The sequence below is a fragment of the Lepidochelys olivacea genome (assembly GCF_965140295.1).
Source record: "Lepidochelys olivacea isolate rLepOli2 genome assembly, chromosome: 14".
In the NCBI taxonomy this organism is placed as follows: Eukaryota; Metazoa; Chordata; order Testudines; family Cheloniidae; genus Lepidochelys; species Lepidochelys olivacea.
This window is the reverse complement of record NC_140424.1, coordinates 43,046,028-43,063,380: the sequence shown is the minus strand read 5'-3', so window position 1 is coordinate 43,063,380 and position 17,353 is coordinate 43,046,028. Positions and strand designations below refer to the sequence as shown.

The 17,353-nt window shown below is 52.3% G+C and overlaps 1 protein-coding gene across 1 annotated transcript; it reads left to right on the top strand.

Moving 5' to 3' along the window:
- Positions 1-1,351: 1,351 nt before the first annotated feature.
- On the top strand, positions 1,352-16,751 carry LOC311530762 (C-type lectin domain family 2 member B-like). The gene is made up of 6 exons (XM_084647641.1): positions 1,352-1,491; positions 2,033-2,289; positions 2,950-3,057; positions 10,038-10,249; positions 11,186-11,292; positions 12,530-16,751. Exons 2-6 carry the CDS (start codon positions 2,193-2,195, stop codon positions 12,672-12,674), a joined length of 669 nt encoding a protein of 222 aa, XP_084503767.1. The 5' UTR covers positions 1,352-1,491; positions 2,033-2,192; the 3' UTR covers positions 12,675-16,751.
- The last annotated feature ends 602 nt before the right edge of the window (positions 16,752-17,353 follow it).

The window sequence follows — 17,353 nt, the reverse complement described above, 5'->3', positions numbered from 1 at the left end:
GCGGGGCAGAGCGTTGGGCGGCGCTGAGTGGCGGAGCGGTGACAGGGGGCGGGGCAGAGCGTTGGGCGGTGCTGAGTGGCGGAGCGGTGCCAGGGGGCGGGGCGCAGCGTTGGGCGGTGCTGAGCGGCGGAGCGGTGACAGGGGGCGGGGCAGAGCTTTGGGCGGTGCTGAGTGGCGGAGCGGTGACAGGGGGCGGGGCAGAGCGTTGGGCGGCGCTGAGTGGCGGAGCGGTGACAGGGGGCGGGGCAGAGCGTTGGGCGGCGCTGAGTGGCGGAGCGGTGACAGGAGGCGGGGCAGAGCGTTGGGCGGCGCTGAGTGGCGGGGCGGTGACAGGGGGCGGGGCAGAGCGTTGGGCGGCGCTGTGTGGCGGAGCGGTGCCAGGGGGCGGGGCAGAGCGTTGGGCGGCGCTGAGTGGCGGAGCGGTGCCAGGGGGCGGGGCAGAGCGTTGGGCGGCGCTGAGTGGCGGGGCGGTGACAGAGGGCGGGGCAGAGCGTTGGGCGGTGCTGAGTGGCGGGGCGGTGACAGGGGGCGGGGCAGAGCGTTGGGCGGCGCTGAGTGGCGGAGCGGTGCCAGGGGGCGGGGCAGAGCGTTGGGCGGCGCTGAGTGGCGGAGCGGTGCCAGGGGGCGGGGCGCAGCGTTGGGCGGCGCTGAGTGGCGGGGCGGTGACAGAGGGCGGGGCAGAGCGTTGGGCGGCGCTGAGTGGCGGAGCGGTGACAGGGGGCGGGGCAGAGCGTTGGGCGGCGCTGAGTGGCGGAGCGGTGACAGGGGGCGGGGCAGAGCGTTGGGCGGCGCTGAGTGGCGGGGCGGTGACAGAGGGCGGGGCAGAGCGTTGGGCGGCGCTGAGTGGCGGAGCGGTGACAGGGGGCGGGGCAGAGCGTTGGGCGGTGCTGAGTGGCGGAGCGGTGACAGGGGGCGGGGCAGAGCGTTGGGCGGCGCTGAGTGGCGGAGCGGTGACAGGGGGCGGGGCAGAGCGTTGGGCGGCGCTGAGTGGCGGAGCGGTGACAGGGGGCGGGGCAGAGCGTTGGGCGGCGCTGAGTGGCGGAGCGGTGACAGGGGGCGGGGCAGAGCGTTGGGCGGCGCTGAGTGGCGGAGCGGTGACAGGGGGCGGGGCGCAGCGTTGGGCGGCGCTGAGTGGCGGGGCGGTGACAGAGGGCGGGGCAGAGCGTTGGGCGGCGCTGAGTGGCGGAGCGGTGACAGGGGGCGGGGCAGAGCTTTGGGCGGTGCTGAGTGGCGGAGCGGTGCCAGGGGGCGGGGCGCAGCGTTGGGCGGCGCTGAGTGGCGGAGCGGTGCCAGGGGGCGGGGCAGAGCGTTGGGCGGCGCTGAGTGGCTGTGGCTGCAGGGGGCGGAGCGAGCCCGGAGAGCCCGGAGTCGCTGGGCAGATCAGAGCCCGGAGAACCAGCGGAGCGAGGCTCGTGGCTCCCCGCGTCCGATCCCCGCGATCCAGGCCCGGCCCCGCACGTGCCGCCCGCCCGGAGCCCGCGGGACTTTCGGGTAAGAGGCGCCGCCGGGGCGCGGCCGCCCGGAGAAGAACGAAGGGACGGGGGGGGGGAGGGGCGGAGCCAACCTGTCCGTTTCCATCGTGACCCGCGAGGCCGCCTAGTGGCAAACCAGAGAGATGCTGCACATGCGCACTTAGGGCCCCGGGGCGGGAGCGCTCTATGCAAATGAGCCGCCTGCCCCGCCCCTCTGTGTCCTGTTGGGAAACCCCCCGGGGCACCGCGGTTCCCTCCGGCGCTGGCCGGGCCGGTGACCCCCCCTCACGGGTCTCTGCTCGCGCCTCTTCCTGGAAGGTCCCGTCCGCCCCCCCCCCCCGTGGGTGCCTGTCACGGGTGGGCGGGGCCCGTGGCAGATCCGCTCTCTGAAGCCCTGGGGGGTGGAGGGGCCGATGGGGGTCAAGGGGGTTCAATCATCATGGCACCGCCTCTGGCTGGGGGTTGGGCTGCTGGGCAGGGAACGAGAAACCACAAATCGCTCCCACCCCCCCCCCCCCCCGCCCGCCCGTGACTTGTCCTGGGTCCGTCTCGGCTTCCAGATCGGCTGGAGAGTCCGGAGCAGGGGGGCGACCAGGGCCAGGACCCCCGCCCCGGCTCGGCTCGGCGGCTGCTGAATCGGACCCAGTCAGACCGAGAGGAGCCGACCCCAGCCCAGCGCCTCCAGCAGCGCCTGTAGCCGGAGTGTCGCTGAGAGAGACGATGGGGCCAGCAGCCGGGAATATGGAAAGCAAAGAGCCGCTGCAGCAGGGGTGCCGTACGGGTGGCAGTAGACACTTGGAGGCTGGCGGGGAGCCAGGTAATGGGGCGTCGCTGCCTGGGAACAGGCTGGAGAGAGACCCTGAGGCTGCCCCACATGGGGCCAGGCTCTCAGTGGCAGCAGCCAGTGCCCAGCAACCCCCTGTCTGTGGGCAGCAGGGACTGGATCACCCCCAGGGGCTCTGAGGGCACCGATCCCCGGCTCACACCTGCTGTCTGGCAGACACAGCGGGAACCATGGGGCTGTGCAGGGCCCTCCTGGGCTGGGTGTGTCAGAGCCCCCGTGACCGCATTGGGCCATCTCTGCCTGGTTCGTTCTCCCCCCTTCTGCTGTGTACGGCCAGTGTGAGACCCCAGTGTGCGGGGACAGGGGCACTCGGCAGCGTGGGCCCAGCCAGCACTCGGCAGGGGGCAGAGCAGGGGGGAGGGGGGGAGTTTGAGCTCCTGCCCCCAGAACATAGGGGTCCTTGTGTCTGTGCCCCTGAGCTCACCAGGCCCCATGACAGCATGACTGGGGGTGCCCAGGGAGGGCACTGGGCTGAGGGGAAAGAGGGGCTGTTCTGCCAGCCCCAGCCGGCCTCACCCTCTGGACTCCTCTCCCAGAGCGTCTGACAGAAGGAGCAATCGACAGAACGGTGCATGTTCTAGGGCAGCTCCAGCCCTGTCTCGCGGCCCTGCCTGATGGGTCTTTCTGTTTCAGACCCTCGTTGTAACTGCAGGAAATGTAACTACAAGAAACATAGAATTGTGCTCGCAGTCGCCCTTGCAGTTGTGTCCTTATTTCTCATCGCTGCTACTGTCCTGGCAGGTGAGTTCTCAACCTTCCCTTCCCCCTCTCTGCACATCCCATTCCCCCTGGAGCCACCACAGTCACAGTCTCTCCTCCTGGCCTCTCTCGGTTCTGCCCCTGGGACAGAGGATTCCTGGGGGATGTCCCTCCACAACCCTCCTCCCGCTCCCTCCCAGACCCCTGCACCTGGGCACTCTCTGTTTCGGGACTGAAATTAGTTCCGCCAGCAAATCTCTGAGCACTTTGGGTCCGAGTCACTATTGCCGGGCCCCAGGCACAGTCACTGATACCTGTGCAGAGTGGGGGTGATTGACAGGAGAAGGTGCAGGGCAGCAATGAGCTGGGCTCTCTGCCTGCAGCATATCGCCTTGAGGTACCAGCCTGGCCTTCTGGCATCCCCGGGCTGGCAGAAGCTGCGGCATCACTGAAGTGAGCCGTAGAATGCAGTAATGACACCTCCCTCAAGGGAGCTGGTCTGTCTGGCTGGTTTTTGTTTTTGGCTTGGTTACAGTTTACAGCGTGCTCTCTTGGGGATTGTGTGTTTGGGGGCTGTGTGGGACTGGGGGCCAGAGGCCTCCTAGATGTATATGCACTTGCAAGGCTCTAGCTTCCTGTCCTTTCGTGCTTGGTCATCCTTGTGATCACTCTTTTCCTGTGTGTTAACACAGGGCAGGGCTGACCTAGGAGAGAAGGGCTTAAAAGCCAGACGTTAAGGCTATGTCTAAACAGTGTTAAAAGTCCGGCAGTATGGCAGTAGCTGGCCCATCTCTGTTGACTCAGGTTCATGGGGCTCAGGCTGCAGGGCTAAAATTTGCTGTGTAGCTGTTTGGGCTCAGGCTCCATTGTCCCAGGGTCCCAGGGCTCGGGCTCCACCCAAGACTGAGCATCTACACAGCGGTTTTTCAGCCCCATGAGCCTGAGTCAGGTCACCTGAGCCAGCTGCGGGTTTTTTCTTGCCGTGTAGACACACCCTAAGCGACCAAAGGGAGCTAGCGAACAGGGGAGTTTGAGAGGGAGTTTGGAGGCAGGAGAAGGAATAAAATTAGCATTGTTCGGTAGGGCCCCATAGCCAGTGTCAACACTGCTCTTGGCTCCTCCACCTGTATCTTTGTCCTGAAAGAGAATCTGACCGTGGATGCCTCTACCCAGGTCCTGGTCCAGGTCCTGGTGTGGATTTGCAGAGACTGTGGCCAGCATTTCCCCATCACAGAAAGCCAGGCTGGGGGGGACCATCCGGTGAGACAGGTGCTTACTGGTAGAATCTCTCAGGAAGTAGGTGGGAAAGCTACATCCATCTACATGAGGAATTCATTGAAAACATGCATATGAAGACCTCCAAGGTGGAGGAGCAATCCAGCAGGAGAGGACTGCACTTGCTGGCTACTTCTGGCAGCAGGCAGTGCTCCACCCCTGCTCCCCACCCACCATCCTTAGTGATGAAAAACCAGTATGCTGCCCTGGTGACGAGTCTCCCCCAAAGGTGGAGGAGGAGAAGCCATGTACCCCCAAGGCTGGGAGGATCCCGGCCATCACTCCCAAGAGGAAATTAAGAGTGGTGGTCAGTTACCTAACTGGGATGGAGACTTCCATCTGCAGGCCTGGACTGGCATCCTGGGAGCTGTACTGCCTGCCGGGGGCCTGTATCTGAGACATTACATAAGGGTTGCCCAGGATCATTTGGCCCCCTTGCTACTACCCCATGCTGCTCATACATGTGGGCACTAATGATACTGCGAGGTCTGACCCTGAACAGATCAGAAGTGTCGACAGGGCTCTGGGAGTGAGGGTGAAGGAGTCGGGGGTGCAGGTGATGTTCTCTTCAATCCTTCCCGTCAAGTGTGGGGGCCGAGGTAGAGACAGACATGTCCTGGTGGTTAATGCATGGCTTAGCCGATGGTGTCCTCAGCAGGACTTTGGCTTCCTCAACCATGGGATGCTGTTCTGAGGAGAAGGACTGCAGAGCAGAGATGAGGTCCCCCTATCAAGGAAGGGGGGGAATATCTTCGGATACAGACTGGCTAACCTCCTGAGATGGGCTTTTAACTAGGTTTCACAGGGGCAGGAGACTAAAGCCCCTGGATAGGTGTCTATGTTTTGGACTTGGGTGAAGGGTTGGAGTTTGGGGTGGGAGCAGGGACGAAGGAGTGATGAGGGAATATAGAGGGGAAATGTATAAAAAGGGCAATAAGGACAACCCAGTTTAACTTCAATCCCCAGATACATAATGGAGCAAATAAACAATTTGTAAGCACCCAGAAGATAATAAGGTGATAAGTAATAGTCCACATGGATTTGTCAAGAAGAGATCATATCAAACCAACCTAATACTTTGACAGCATAACAAGCCTTGTGGATAGGAGGGAAGCGGTCGGTGTGGTATATATTGACTTTAGTAAGACTTTTGATACTGTCTTACATGACCTTCCCATAAACAAACTAGGGAAATATAGCCTAAACTAACCTGCTATAAAGTGGGTGCACAACTAGTTAGAAAACCATACTCAGAGAGTAGATATGAATGGGTCACAGTCAAGCTGGAAGGATGTATCAAGTGCGGTTCTGCAGGGATCTGTCTTAGGTGCAGTTCTAGTCAATATCTTCAGCAATGATTTAGATAATGGCATAGAGAGTATACTTATAAAGTTTGTGGACAGTACCAAGCTGGGAGGGGTTGCAAGTGCTTTGGAGGACAGGACCAGAATTCAAAATGATCTGGAAGAGCTGTTTTGAAATAAATATGACAAAGTTCAATAAGAAAAAATGCAAAATCCTACGCTTAGGAAGGAATAATCAGTTGCACGAATACAAAATGGGAAATGACTGCCTAGGAAGGAGTACTGCAGAAGAGGATCTGGGGGTTATATGGATCAGCAACTAAATATGAGTTAACAATGTAAGACTATTGGAAAAAACGCAAACAACATTCTGGGATGTATTAGCAGGAGTGTTGTAAGCAAAGCATGAGAAGTAATTCTTCCGTTTTACTCCATGCTGATTAGCCTCAACTGGAGTACTGTGTCCAGTTCGGAGCACCTCACTTTGGGAAAGATGTGGCTAGATTGGAGAGAGTCCAGAGAAGAGCAACAAAAATTATTACAGGTCTCGAAAACATGAGCTACGAGGAAAGACTGAAATAAATTGGGTTTGCTTAGTCTGGAGAAGAGAAGTCTGAGGGGGAACATAACAGTCTTCAGGTATGTGAAAGATTATTATAAAGAGGAGGGTGATAAATTGTTCTCCTTAAACACTGAGGACAGGACAAGAGGTAGTGGGCTTTAATTGCAGCAAGGGAAATTTAAATTAGATATTACAAAAAACTTGTTATTGGTAAAGTGTAGTTAAGCACTGGAACAAATTACCTAGAGAGGTTGTGGAATCTCTATGGTTGGAGGTTTTTAAGAACATGTTGCACAAACACCTGTCAGGATGGTCTATGTTTACTTGGTCATGTCTCAGGTGACCTATTGAGGTCCCTTCCACTCCTACATTTCTATGATTCTATGACTTACGCAGAGTTGACTCCCCCAGTCTGCACAGACAGCACCTGCTAGTTCCAAGGGCAGCTGTTCCTGGTGAATGTGAACCCTGCTGTACCAATAGTCTGGGGAAGCAGGTGCTGTAAGATTGTCAGGGGTGGATTTATCTGTTGCCCTGGGATCTGATCACTGGACCTCAGGAGAGTTTAGCAGCTAGGAGCGTGGGTTGAGTCCAAGCTAGTCTGCATCCTTTGTGCCAATGTAATGACATCAGCGCAGCTGAAGAGGTGCAGACAGAGAGGGGCTTGATGCAATTCACTGCAGCGACCAAAATTAGCCACCATTGTTCCACAGAGACTCATTCAGCACCATTATTACATCCGTGGAAATTGTCCTGCCATAGACGGCCCCTGAATCCCATTGACTCACACAGTGTAAGGTGAGGGGAGGTCTGTGATCTCTGAAGTTCTTCACCTCGAAGTGCAGAGAGGTTCCCAGAACAGAAAGGCTCCTTGATGTACCTCTTCCATTCTAGGAGTCTTTGGAGGGACCTAGGAGGTCTGGCAGCCTCTCTCACGGGTCTGTAGAGTCTTAATATTCAGTGCTCTGTACAGGGTATGAAACTTGTAATTATTAAACTCTCAACTGCAGTCGCTCCTGAAACGAGTTGCACAAATATATGCTGAGCTGTGTACAGGAATGTTTAGTTCATGGCAAGTTGGGGTGTCAATCTACCCTATACTAGCCTGCTCTGAGTTCTCAGTGTGCACCTTGTAGATGCACATTTAAATTTGTTAATGCGATTTGATCTATTGGTCTTTGAAAGGGGAGTAGATCAAAATGTATTAACAAATCGTTAATGTGTGTCAGTAGGGTGCCCATAGACAGTCAGACCGCAACAGACTGGTGTGGGGTAGATTCACACCTCAGCTAGACGCAAACATTTAGATCGTGGTGATAAGCCCTAATTACTGACTTCCCTACTCAGTTCCACAGTATGCATGCACATGGTAGTATGCACTACACCGGGGTAGTCAATTATTTTTAGTCAAGGTCCACATTTCTTGGTCAAGGTGTAGCCAAGGTCCAGACTCCAGAGAAAATAATAATGAAATATAACAATAGTAATAAGTAAATAAAGAAGATTTCAGGGTCCGTTCAAAAGCACCTAGCGGTCTGGCTTTGACCCCCGGTCCACCGATTGACTACTCCTGCACTCCACAGTTAAATCCCCAGAGTAATACATGCCTTGTGTATGTGCTGAGCATGCTCTTTCTTTGATAACAATGGCCTGGTTTCCTAAATCTTCCAGACTTAGTGTCTGTTCCTGACTGAGCACCAGCCACATGGTTGCAGCTACTGAGTTACTCTGGTGCAGAAAAGGGGATATGCTCAAAAATCACTGGGGGGGGGGTCCTGACTCAAAAACTTCCCACCCCAGAAAAGATCATCTCAGGAAACAATCCCGTCCAGGCGGAGAGCAAGCAGGAGGGATTATTGTGGGGGAAACTACGAACTGATGTGGGGTTTAGGATGGTTTAGCAGTTCTTACCCAGCGTGACCCTAATAAACCTGCCTCTGACTATCCGTCCACTGCACTGGATGTTAGTTATGGTGATCCTACTGCTCCTCTCTGATGGCACTGAACTGGTTAAACTTCCAGCATGTATGGTTCTGTTTGCTGGGTTATGGGAAAGAAAAGTAACTTGATTCACCTCTTACCTACAGAGAACATTCCTGGCCACTCAGTTTAATAGGCCCTTTCCTATTGCTAGAGTTCTGGTGCCACCTTGTGGCCATTTCATGTCCCTGCGTGAAAGTTACTTCACTTCCTTCTCAGGGGCATGTCTACACTACAGCATTGTGCTGACCTAAATTAGGTCAGCATACAGCTGCCCCAGTGATTACCTCGTGTTTGCGTGTCCACGCTACGCTCCTTGGTGGCAGTGTGCGTCCTCACTAGCAGCACTTGCATCGATGCAGAGAGCAGTGCACCCTGGGTACCTATCCCTCTGTGAAACTCAGCACCATATAGCACAGGGAGTTTTGTGAAGGTTTTGCAGTGCCTCATGGGACCAGAATGAGTTGCTCAGGGGTGACCGGGGCCATGCTTTCAACATCCCCACTCTACCTTGAATGGTCCCTTACAATGTGTGCCATTCATCACCAGCATTACATCCGTAGCATAAGCCAACTACTTATGCTAAAAGTCTGTTTTGTGCTCCGAGGCCAGGAGAACCTTTCCCAGACCTGAAGAAGAGCGCGGTGTGGCTTGAAAGCTTGTCTCTCTCCCCAACAGGAGTTGTTCCAAGAAAAGCAATTACCTCAGCCACCTTACCTCTTTAGTAGCTTCTGTTTAACATCTTCCAGAGATTCTAGTGGAATGGGAAGATTGTTATCACCATATATGATGGGACTATATCATCTGTTTGTACCTCAAATAGAGAACAGAAATATTTATTGAACAGTTCTGCCTTTTCTGCATTATTATTGATAATCCTACCATTTTCATCTAGTAATGGACAGGTCCATGGTCAGGTCCATGGTTTTGTTCCTAATATATTTTTTAAAAACTCCTCCTTATTCTCCTAAACTGTGCTGGCCACAGATTTTTCCTTGTATTCCTTGGTTTCCCTTATCAATTTTCTACAATTCCTACAATATTCACTCTCAGTTTCCTCTTGTATATTGTTATAAACTGCCTTTACTTCCCCTCTAAACAAGTTCAGTTTGTTACTCGGCCAGTATCCCTGTCAAAAAAGGAAATGAGGATGGTTTGATATGATTTGTTCTTGGCAAATCCATGTAGGGTATTCCTCATTACTCTGTTATCCTCTAGGTGTTTATACATTGTTTAATAATTTGATCCAATTGAAATATTCCTGCTCTATTGACAGTGGTTGGGGAGGCAGACCCAGTCAGAGTGGCTGCCAGCCCTCAAAGTCTGCTTCTAGTTCTATACGAGCACCCTTCTCTTTTTAGTAGCATTATCAGGGCCCAGCAGGGCTGGTGTCCTCCTCTCTCCTGGGTCCAGCACTATCAAATTTCAGTGTTTTATCTCCTGAAATGGATATTGATACTTTGGTCTCAACATGCCTCTCCAGGAGAGCAAAGCAAAGAGCAGGAAGAGGGAATCAGCCAGCCCAGTGTAGCAGTCTATGTCCTAGCTGATCATAACAAAATCGAGCTTTTCTGTATTCTCCTGATGGTCATTTGACAGTTCTGCAGCTCCCTGAATTTGGGCCTAGCTCTGAATTCTGCATTTTGTGCTGATGCATGGAAATCCTGTCTGTCTGCATCCTCACTGAATTCAGCCCCACACTCCACACCAACAAACCGAGGTGTGGTGGCCCCTCATAACTGGTTCAGTTTCTAACAACCTGGCTCCCTCCCATCCTCTGAGCAGTTCCAGAGGCTTAAGGAGTCTGAAATGTGGATCTGATGAGATTATTCTTGTTTGCTTTTCTCGGAGAGCAGCAAAATTGTCACCAATCTCTTAACCCTGTGTTCTTTCATTTTCAGTGCTCCAATTCACAAGATCTTTGGATGCTCCGGGCCCCCCTTTTGTCCCCTCTCCGGGCCCCCCTTTTGTCCCCTGCTGCCCGGAGAGGTGGGTCGGATACCGAGGGAAATGCTACTATTTCTCAAAGGAAGAAAAGAACTGGGATTCTAGCCAGCACTTCTGCTCTTCGTTCAGTGCTTCCCTGGCTGCGATTGACACCCGGGAGGAAAAGGTGAGACCCCTGCAGATTCTTTCTAACTGCAATGGACTGGGCTTGGCATGACAGACAGAGTTGGAATGTGGGCAGAGCCCCACCCCTGGAGTGTGAGTAGGACCTTTGATGTTTCTCAGGATTGGAGGCGAGAATGAGTGAGATTCTGGAAGCTAAGTCCCTGCCCTGGTTTCAGTGTGGCTCTGTGATCAGTACGGACCTTTTGAACCCTCAGCTTCTGACTGGAGATGGCAGCTTTATGGTTTGGGTTTTCTTGGCAATCAGCCAGGGTGATTGGAGTTGGTGGCTGAGTCTCTCCCATCCTCCACCGAGAGACCCAAAGGAAGCTGGGGGAGGGGAGAAGCGGCAGCAAAGCGCAGGTGTGACTGAGCTAGAAGGGGAGCTGTGGGCAGTAGCTGCTATTGCAGAGAGGAGCCTGGGAGTAAGGAGCCTCTGGGATATTGCAGGAAGGCAGGAGGGGGCAGAAGAGAGGAAAACCGTTCTCTCTGGGGGCGCAGGGGTATACACGCAGTATGGATTCCCCTGATCCTAGAGTACAAAGGGGGAATCCCACCCAAAAATGAGACACAAGCTGAGGCCTAGTCTATACTAGAAGGGTTAACTTCTTTTAAGGGTGCGCCTTTTGGCTCCTTACCAGGGTAGTTATACTGATCTAAGTCCTAGTGGAGATGTAATTATACCAGTATAAAGGTGCCTTGGAGCAGGGTAGCTTAGATCTCTTCCTGTACCTAAACAATCCCTTTTGTACCACTGTACGTGCAGCCAGACTCATGGGGATTGTCATGCTGTGACTATACTGGTATAGCTCAAGCTCTGCAACTCCTACGTGGAGACAAACCCTTAGCTATACAACTGAGATTCCCTGTTGTACAAAGACCTGTGGGGCAGGAACTGAGCCGCACTGCAGAATCTAATACACACTGTCCTATTGTTCAGGATTTCATGATGAACTATGCAGGCCTCGTTGAGCACTGGATTGGGCTCAGAAGAGAATCAAGCCAGCCCTGGAAGTGGGTGAACGGAACCCTATTCAACCAGCAGCTGTGAGTCCATTTCTGTCTTTTCGCTTTCCCAGGGGTAAATCACAAGCGACTGAAATGTTAGCTTGGACGGATCCACAGCTTACCCCATTAGAGCTTTTAATCTTAAAACCGGTGTTAAAATAGGGCCTAACTCTTCTGTGCTGCACAGTACGGTGCAAGAAGGAGTGTGTGTCTCTGGCCTTGATCTGGGCTCCCAATGCCCTTTCTCCAGCGTGCTGTCTCGGTAGGAGTTAAAACCCCGGGGGGTAGCATCCCAGTGGATGCACCTCTGCAGTGAAACAGGCTGTAACGCCAGAGGCTCTTTGTGATCCCTTGCTGATCAACGCAGCTGCTGCATTTGTCTTGAGCATGGCTGTGCACTGCCTACCCCCACAGGCACCGGCTTTCCAAAGTGCCAGGGGGTGCTCAATCCCCGGTCCTGCCCCCACTCCACCCCTTCCCCCAAGGCCCCAGCCCCACTCCACACTCGCCCCTCTCCCGAGCATGCCACATGCTCGCTCTTTCCCCCTCCCTCCCAGAGCCTCCTGCACACTGTTAAAATAGCTGATCTCAGTGGGTAGGAGGCGTGGGGGGGGAGGCACTGATACATGGGGCCCACTGGCTGATGGGTGGTGCTGGGTGCGGGGAGCTGAGAGGGGGGCTGCCAGTGGGTGCTCAGCACCCACCATTTTATTCCCATGGGTGCTGCAGTCCTAGAGCACCCATGGAGTCAGCGCCTATGTGTAACTCAAGCCCAGATCCTCAAAGGATCTGGGCCTGGGTTACTTTTAATTTGAAGGTGCTCAAGAGATACCTCACTGTTGTGGTACACTTCAGTTTCCATGGTCCGCAGACTCAGGCAGAGGTTGCTACATTGGCTACACCCTGTTCATATTTTTAAAGTTTGCATCAGTCATAAAGGGTTAAAAAAAAATGTCTAAAGATAGCTGACTATGGCCGTGCCATGGAAAAATTCTGGTTTGCTGAGCAGCCGAGAGCTGCCCCACTCGGCTCCCTTTTTCGGCTTGCTGTGCTTAATGATTGCCTGAGATGTTTCCTCCTGTTCTGATCCTTGGCTGCCAGGCAGGAGTTTGGGGTGAATCCTGTTGCTGGTGCAGAAAGGGGAAACCCTGAAAACCTGTGAGCGCTGCAGCTCTGCTTCACCATCCAAATGTGTGGAATGCTACCTTGACCGTGACAGATGCAGGTGGAGGGGGAAACGGTCAGCTCCTGACTAGCTCCATGGCTTACATTACAGGTTTGAAGTAAGAGCAGAAGGGGACTGCGCATATCTGAGCGATGTCTTCGTGAGCTCTTCAAGGTGCTATTCTCTGAGGAACTGGATCTGTAGCAAAGTTGATGCATATTCAAAGGAAAAGGAACATGCAATGGAGGGGGACTAGTAGGGATGTAGACAAACTAGGGTATGTCTACACTAAGAAATTAGGTCGAATTTATAGAAGTCGGTTTTCTAGAAATCGGTTTTATATATTCGAGTGTGTGTGTCCCCACAGAAAATGCTCTAAGTGCATTAACTCGGCGGAGTGCTTCCACAGTACCGAGGCAAGCGTCGACTTCCGGAGTGTTGCACTGTGGGTAGCTATCCCACAGTTCCCGCAGTCTCCGCTGCCCATTGGAATTCTGGGTTGAGATCCCAATGCCTGATGGAGCTATAACATTGTCGCGGGTGGTTCTGAGTACATATCATCAGGCCCCCGTTCCCTCCCTCCCTCCATGAAAGCAGCAGCAGACAATCTGCTGATGAGCTCTGCATGGTCACCTCTGCTGATGAGCTCCGCATGGTCACCTGCAGCTTGCCACGCTGGCCAAACAGGAAATGAGATTCAAAAGTTCGCGGTTCTTTTCCTGTCTACCTGGCCAGTGCATCTGAGTTGAGAGTGCTGTCGAGAGCGGTCACAATGGAGCACTCTGGGATAGTCCCGGAATCCAATACTGTCGAATTGTGTCCACAGTACCCCAAATTCGACCTGGCAAGGCCGATTTAAGCGGTAATCCACTTGTCAGGGGTGGAGTAAGGAAATCGATTTTAAGAGCCCTTTAAGTCGAAATAAACGGCTTCATCGTGTGGACGGGTGCAGGTTTACATCGATTTAACACTGCTAAATTCGACCTAAAGTCCTAGTGTAGACCAGGGCTTAGAGGATCGGGCCAGAAGTCTGATGAGGTTCAACAAGGACAAGTGCAGAAGAATCCCATGCACTGCTACAGACTAGAGACGGAGTGGCTAGGCAGCAGTTCTACAGAAAAGGACCTGGAGTTACAGTGGACAAGAAGCTGGATACGAGTCAACAGTGTGTCCTTGTTGCCAAGAAGGCTGGTCTCAATGGTAGCAGATGACAGAACAAGGAGTAATGGTCTCAAGTTGCAGTGGGGGAGGTTTAGGTTGGATATTAGGAGAAACTTTTTCACCAGGAGGGTGGTGAAGCATTGGAATGGGTTACCTAGGGAGGTGGTGGAATCTCCTTCCTTAAAGGTTTTTTAGGTCAGGCTTCACAAAGCCCTGGCTGGGATGATTTAGCTGGGGATTGGCCCTGCTCTGGGCAGGGGGTTGGACTAGATGACCTCCGGAGTTCCCTTCCAACCCTGATATTCTATGATTCTATGTAAAAGTTTAACTGATTAACCAGGGCCCTACCAATTTCAGGCTGTGAAAAATGTGTCAGGACCAATCCGTGTCAGGGCTCCTAGCTCCAACTGAGCAGGGAGGGACCACGCCTTTTGTTTAGTTCCCTGAGTAAACGTTTAACTTAGAGAATTTTAATCAGTTACACAGTTACTGCTTTTACACTTTTACACTAAATTATTTATATCCCTAGTATATCACTGTAGAGATCAGTTGAGAATAGGATATGTGTTTTCTGGCAATGAAAACAGTAATTTCAGATTCAAAGCTTTATGTTTAGGAAATTTCAGATCTATATTATATTAATACAAAACATACAGGCATGGCATCCCACCATGGTTACAACCTGGACTGTGGGACCGCTGCGTCCCCTTAAACTCTCCAGTCTGGGCTCTCTCACAGTGCCATGCAAGTGACAAGCAGCAAACCCCTCCGTGTACTGTGATCACTCAGCTATCAACATGTAGAGAGACACAGCCAAATGAGTTTAAAAGTATCTTTGTCACAAATGCCTTCTGTTTAGACAGTGTGGTTTGTTCAATACCCATCGTGTCCTTCAACTCCTTCCTGAACCTTTACATGTAGCAGGTGCTACATCAGGAGTGGCCGTATTTACTGCAGTGATGCTGCCTTAATATTTATAAATTGGGCAGTAGGTGGTGATATGTTTAAATTACACAGATATTTGCAATAAAACAGTCTATCTCAGCATACAAATATTCATTGACACACACTTAGGACACATTCAAACTCATTTGGGCACACACATCTTCTTCCCTTCCAATGACATACAGTAATGTTGTGGGGTTAGCACTTGTCCAGGTTTGGAGAAACTGCATTCAGCATCAACAGAATTGCATGGGATCGACAAAAGAACGCGAGCAATCTGGCTAAGTTTTGGCAAACACGTGCTAGCTTTTCCAAAAGCTGGAGAGAGAAATGTCATGGGTACTAGGAAGATCATTTACAATGTTCGAGTAAACTGCCCATTCGCCCTCCGATACAGAACTCGGCCGCAGAATTCTCTGTTCATAGTCACTACAGTTGTGGGAGTCCATGAACTTGCTTGCGATCAAGGATTCTGACATTGCAAAAAAATCTATATGCTGTCTGTCTTTAAGTACCCCTGCAGTTTCTCTCCACAGCTTTAAAAAACTTGATGCTTGACATTGTCCAGTCCAGTGCATTCTGTCCTTCGTTGCCAACAGTGTTGGCAACAGATCAGAGGCAGTGTTTGTACCCTTCTGTTGGTAATGTCAAAAGTGATTCAAACTTAAGTCTTTGTATGTATATGACTGTATGTATACAAACGATATATATGTATGTGACTGCTTTACCATTTAACAAATTCTCTTTATTTTTTCTTTAGCATCTAAACTTAAAGGTTTATTATAAAGGATTGGCTGTCAGCGTGGTATTTTGGGTAAGATCGAAACCTATACTGAGCAGGTGACATAGCTGACCCTTTGGGGTCAGAAGAACATTTTGTATATGTGAGCAGAGTTTTAAAGTAACTTCTCACTGTACTGGACTTAGCTGCTGATTGGGAGCCAAAGAACTGGAATGCAATCAGGGGGCTGTGTGATTTCTTCTTTGCTTCTTGATACTTTGGGAACCAGAAGCACAGTTTGTAACTGGTTGAGGAGTTTAACTTCAGTGTTAACCACCACCAGTCTTGGGAGTATCTGCTCTCCTTTTTGCAACCTGCCTGATCTTAGCATTTCCAGTGAGGGCTGCCCTAGGCACCCTGGGTCACACAAGCCTCCACCCAGTCTTAGTACTGTCTGTTCCCTTTATTTCTGATTTTCATTTTGTCGTGCAAGTACACCAGTAATTGTGAGCTCATGCTTTGTTGCATCACCACTCTTTGCCCTTCATTTTCTTTTTCTGTTGCTATAACATAATGTGGACCTTTCATGTGGTCCTTTTTAAGATGGTCAAGAACTTTGCTGCAAACTGTACAAAATAATTTCCCTCCATCCATATGGAGCACATCTTTGCCAAATTCTTTAATTTGTCCTCAGGCTTAACCATTTTAGGTATTGGTAGTGAACGGCCAAAGCACAAGGTGGAAAATCAGAAGGAATCAGAGGGTCAGGGAGAGGCTCTAGCTGAGAGGGAACTGCACAGAGTCTGCAGCCAGCTGGGGCAAGGTCCAGCTGTGCGCAGGAGCGAGATGTGAGCTGGAAATCTAGAGCCAGCTGTGTACTGGGGAGAAGGGCTAGAGCCAGCTGTGCAGGGGAAGTGGGGGGACAGATGCTGGGCGCTGAGGGCAGGAGCCAGCTGTGTGCAGGGAGGTGAGCGGGGGAGAAGCACTGTGGACACTGCCAAGAGCAGGTGCGAGCACCATCCACTCTGCAGCACGGCGAGGGAGTCAGACGCCCAGCTGCCAAGTGCCCTGCCTGCCCAGGGGAAGCTCCCCAGCGGTGTGGCTGAGCCCAAGCTTGCCACCAACTTCTCCCCTCCTCACAAAAGTCTCAACATTAGCCAGCCCTCAGCCTCTGTCCTGCACCCTGGGGAGGAGTCAGGTGTCTCCTGGCAGAAATCAGAGAGGTGGGGCAGGTGCATGAGACCACCGCCACCATCCCCGTCCCCTCTGATCAGCGATTCTGGAAATAAAACATGGTTTTGGAAAAAACTATGGTAAGAGCAGCAATTTCCAGAAAACACTGGCCCTGAGCCTGACTTGGGGTTGCAATTCAGACATCCAGGCGTGTCCAATGATCTACGCCAAACTCTAGATTCTGTTACTGTGTTTCACAATGTAGGCAAACAACCTCACTTGAAGAGATCATTATAACTTCTTCTATGTGGAGTGGCTTCCCTCAGTATACCACTGCCCATTTATTAGGGTTGAGCTGAAGTGCAACTGTCCTTTTGTATCATAGATAAGCAATAAAAAAAAAAAAAAAAAAAAGAAAGAAAAGTCTTTTGCTGCTTTAATTGCCTTTGAGAAGAATTAGGCAAGGTTTGCCCAGCTGCTGTCTCTTAACCTGGACTTCCTTTATGTTCTGCCGTACCTCCTCTGTCTTTTCCCCACCCCGCCGCACACTGGTGAAAGTGGTCATTTAATTGGGGTTTTACGGACTCCAAGGCTGCAGGACACCGTGCACTGCATAGTTCAGAGTGTAGAACTGGAACTAGATAGAGTTGATGGAAGAGCCATGTTCTGTTCGTAGCTTCTCTGTCGGCGCTCCACTCTAGGTGTAGGCGCGCCCCTGCGCCTCAGATTGGAGGTTGTAGGTAGCAGTGTCCATTTGGCCCACATGCTCCCCCATCTCAGGGCGATCTAGCCCTGCATGGGCGGACACCCTCAGTTCCTTCTCAACCGCCTTGCCTTGCCCTCAGACAGTACCTCAGCAGCGTCCGACGTGAGATGATCTCATCTGTATTCCCCTTTCTATTCAAATTATTAACGTTTAATTCATAAATGTTCTG

What these genes read in the sequence shown, in the direction of transcription:
- LOC311530762 (XM_084647641.1), top strand. Translation starts at nt 2,193, where the DNA reads ATGGGGCCAGCAGCCGGGAATATGGAAAGCAAAGAGCCGCTGCAGCAG. An exon ending in GGAGGCTGGCGGGGAGCCAG is followed by an intron (nt 2,290 to 2,949) that starts GTAATGGGGCGT and finishes TTTCTGTTTCAG; the next exon opens with ACCCTCGTTGTAACTGCAGG. An exon ending in TTGACACCCGGGAGGAAAAG is followed by an intron (nt 10,250 to 11,185) that starts GTGAGACCCCTG and finishes CCTATTGTTCAG; the next exon opens with GATTTCATGATGAACTATGC.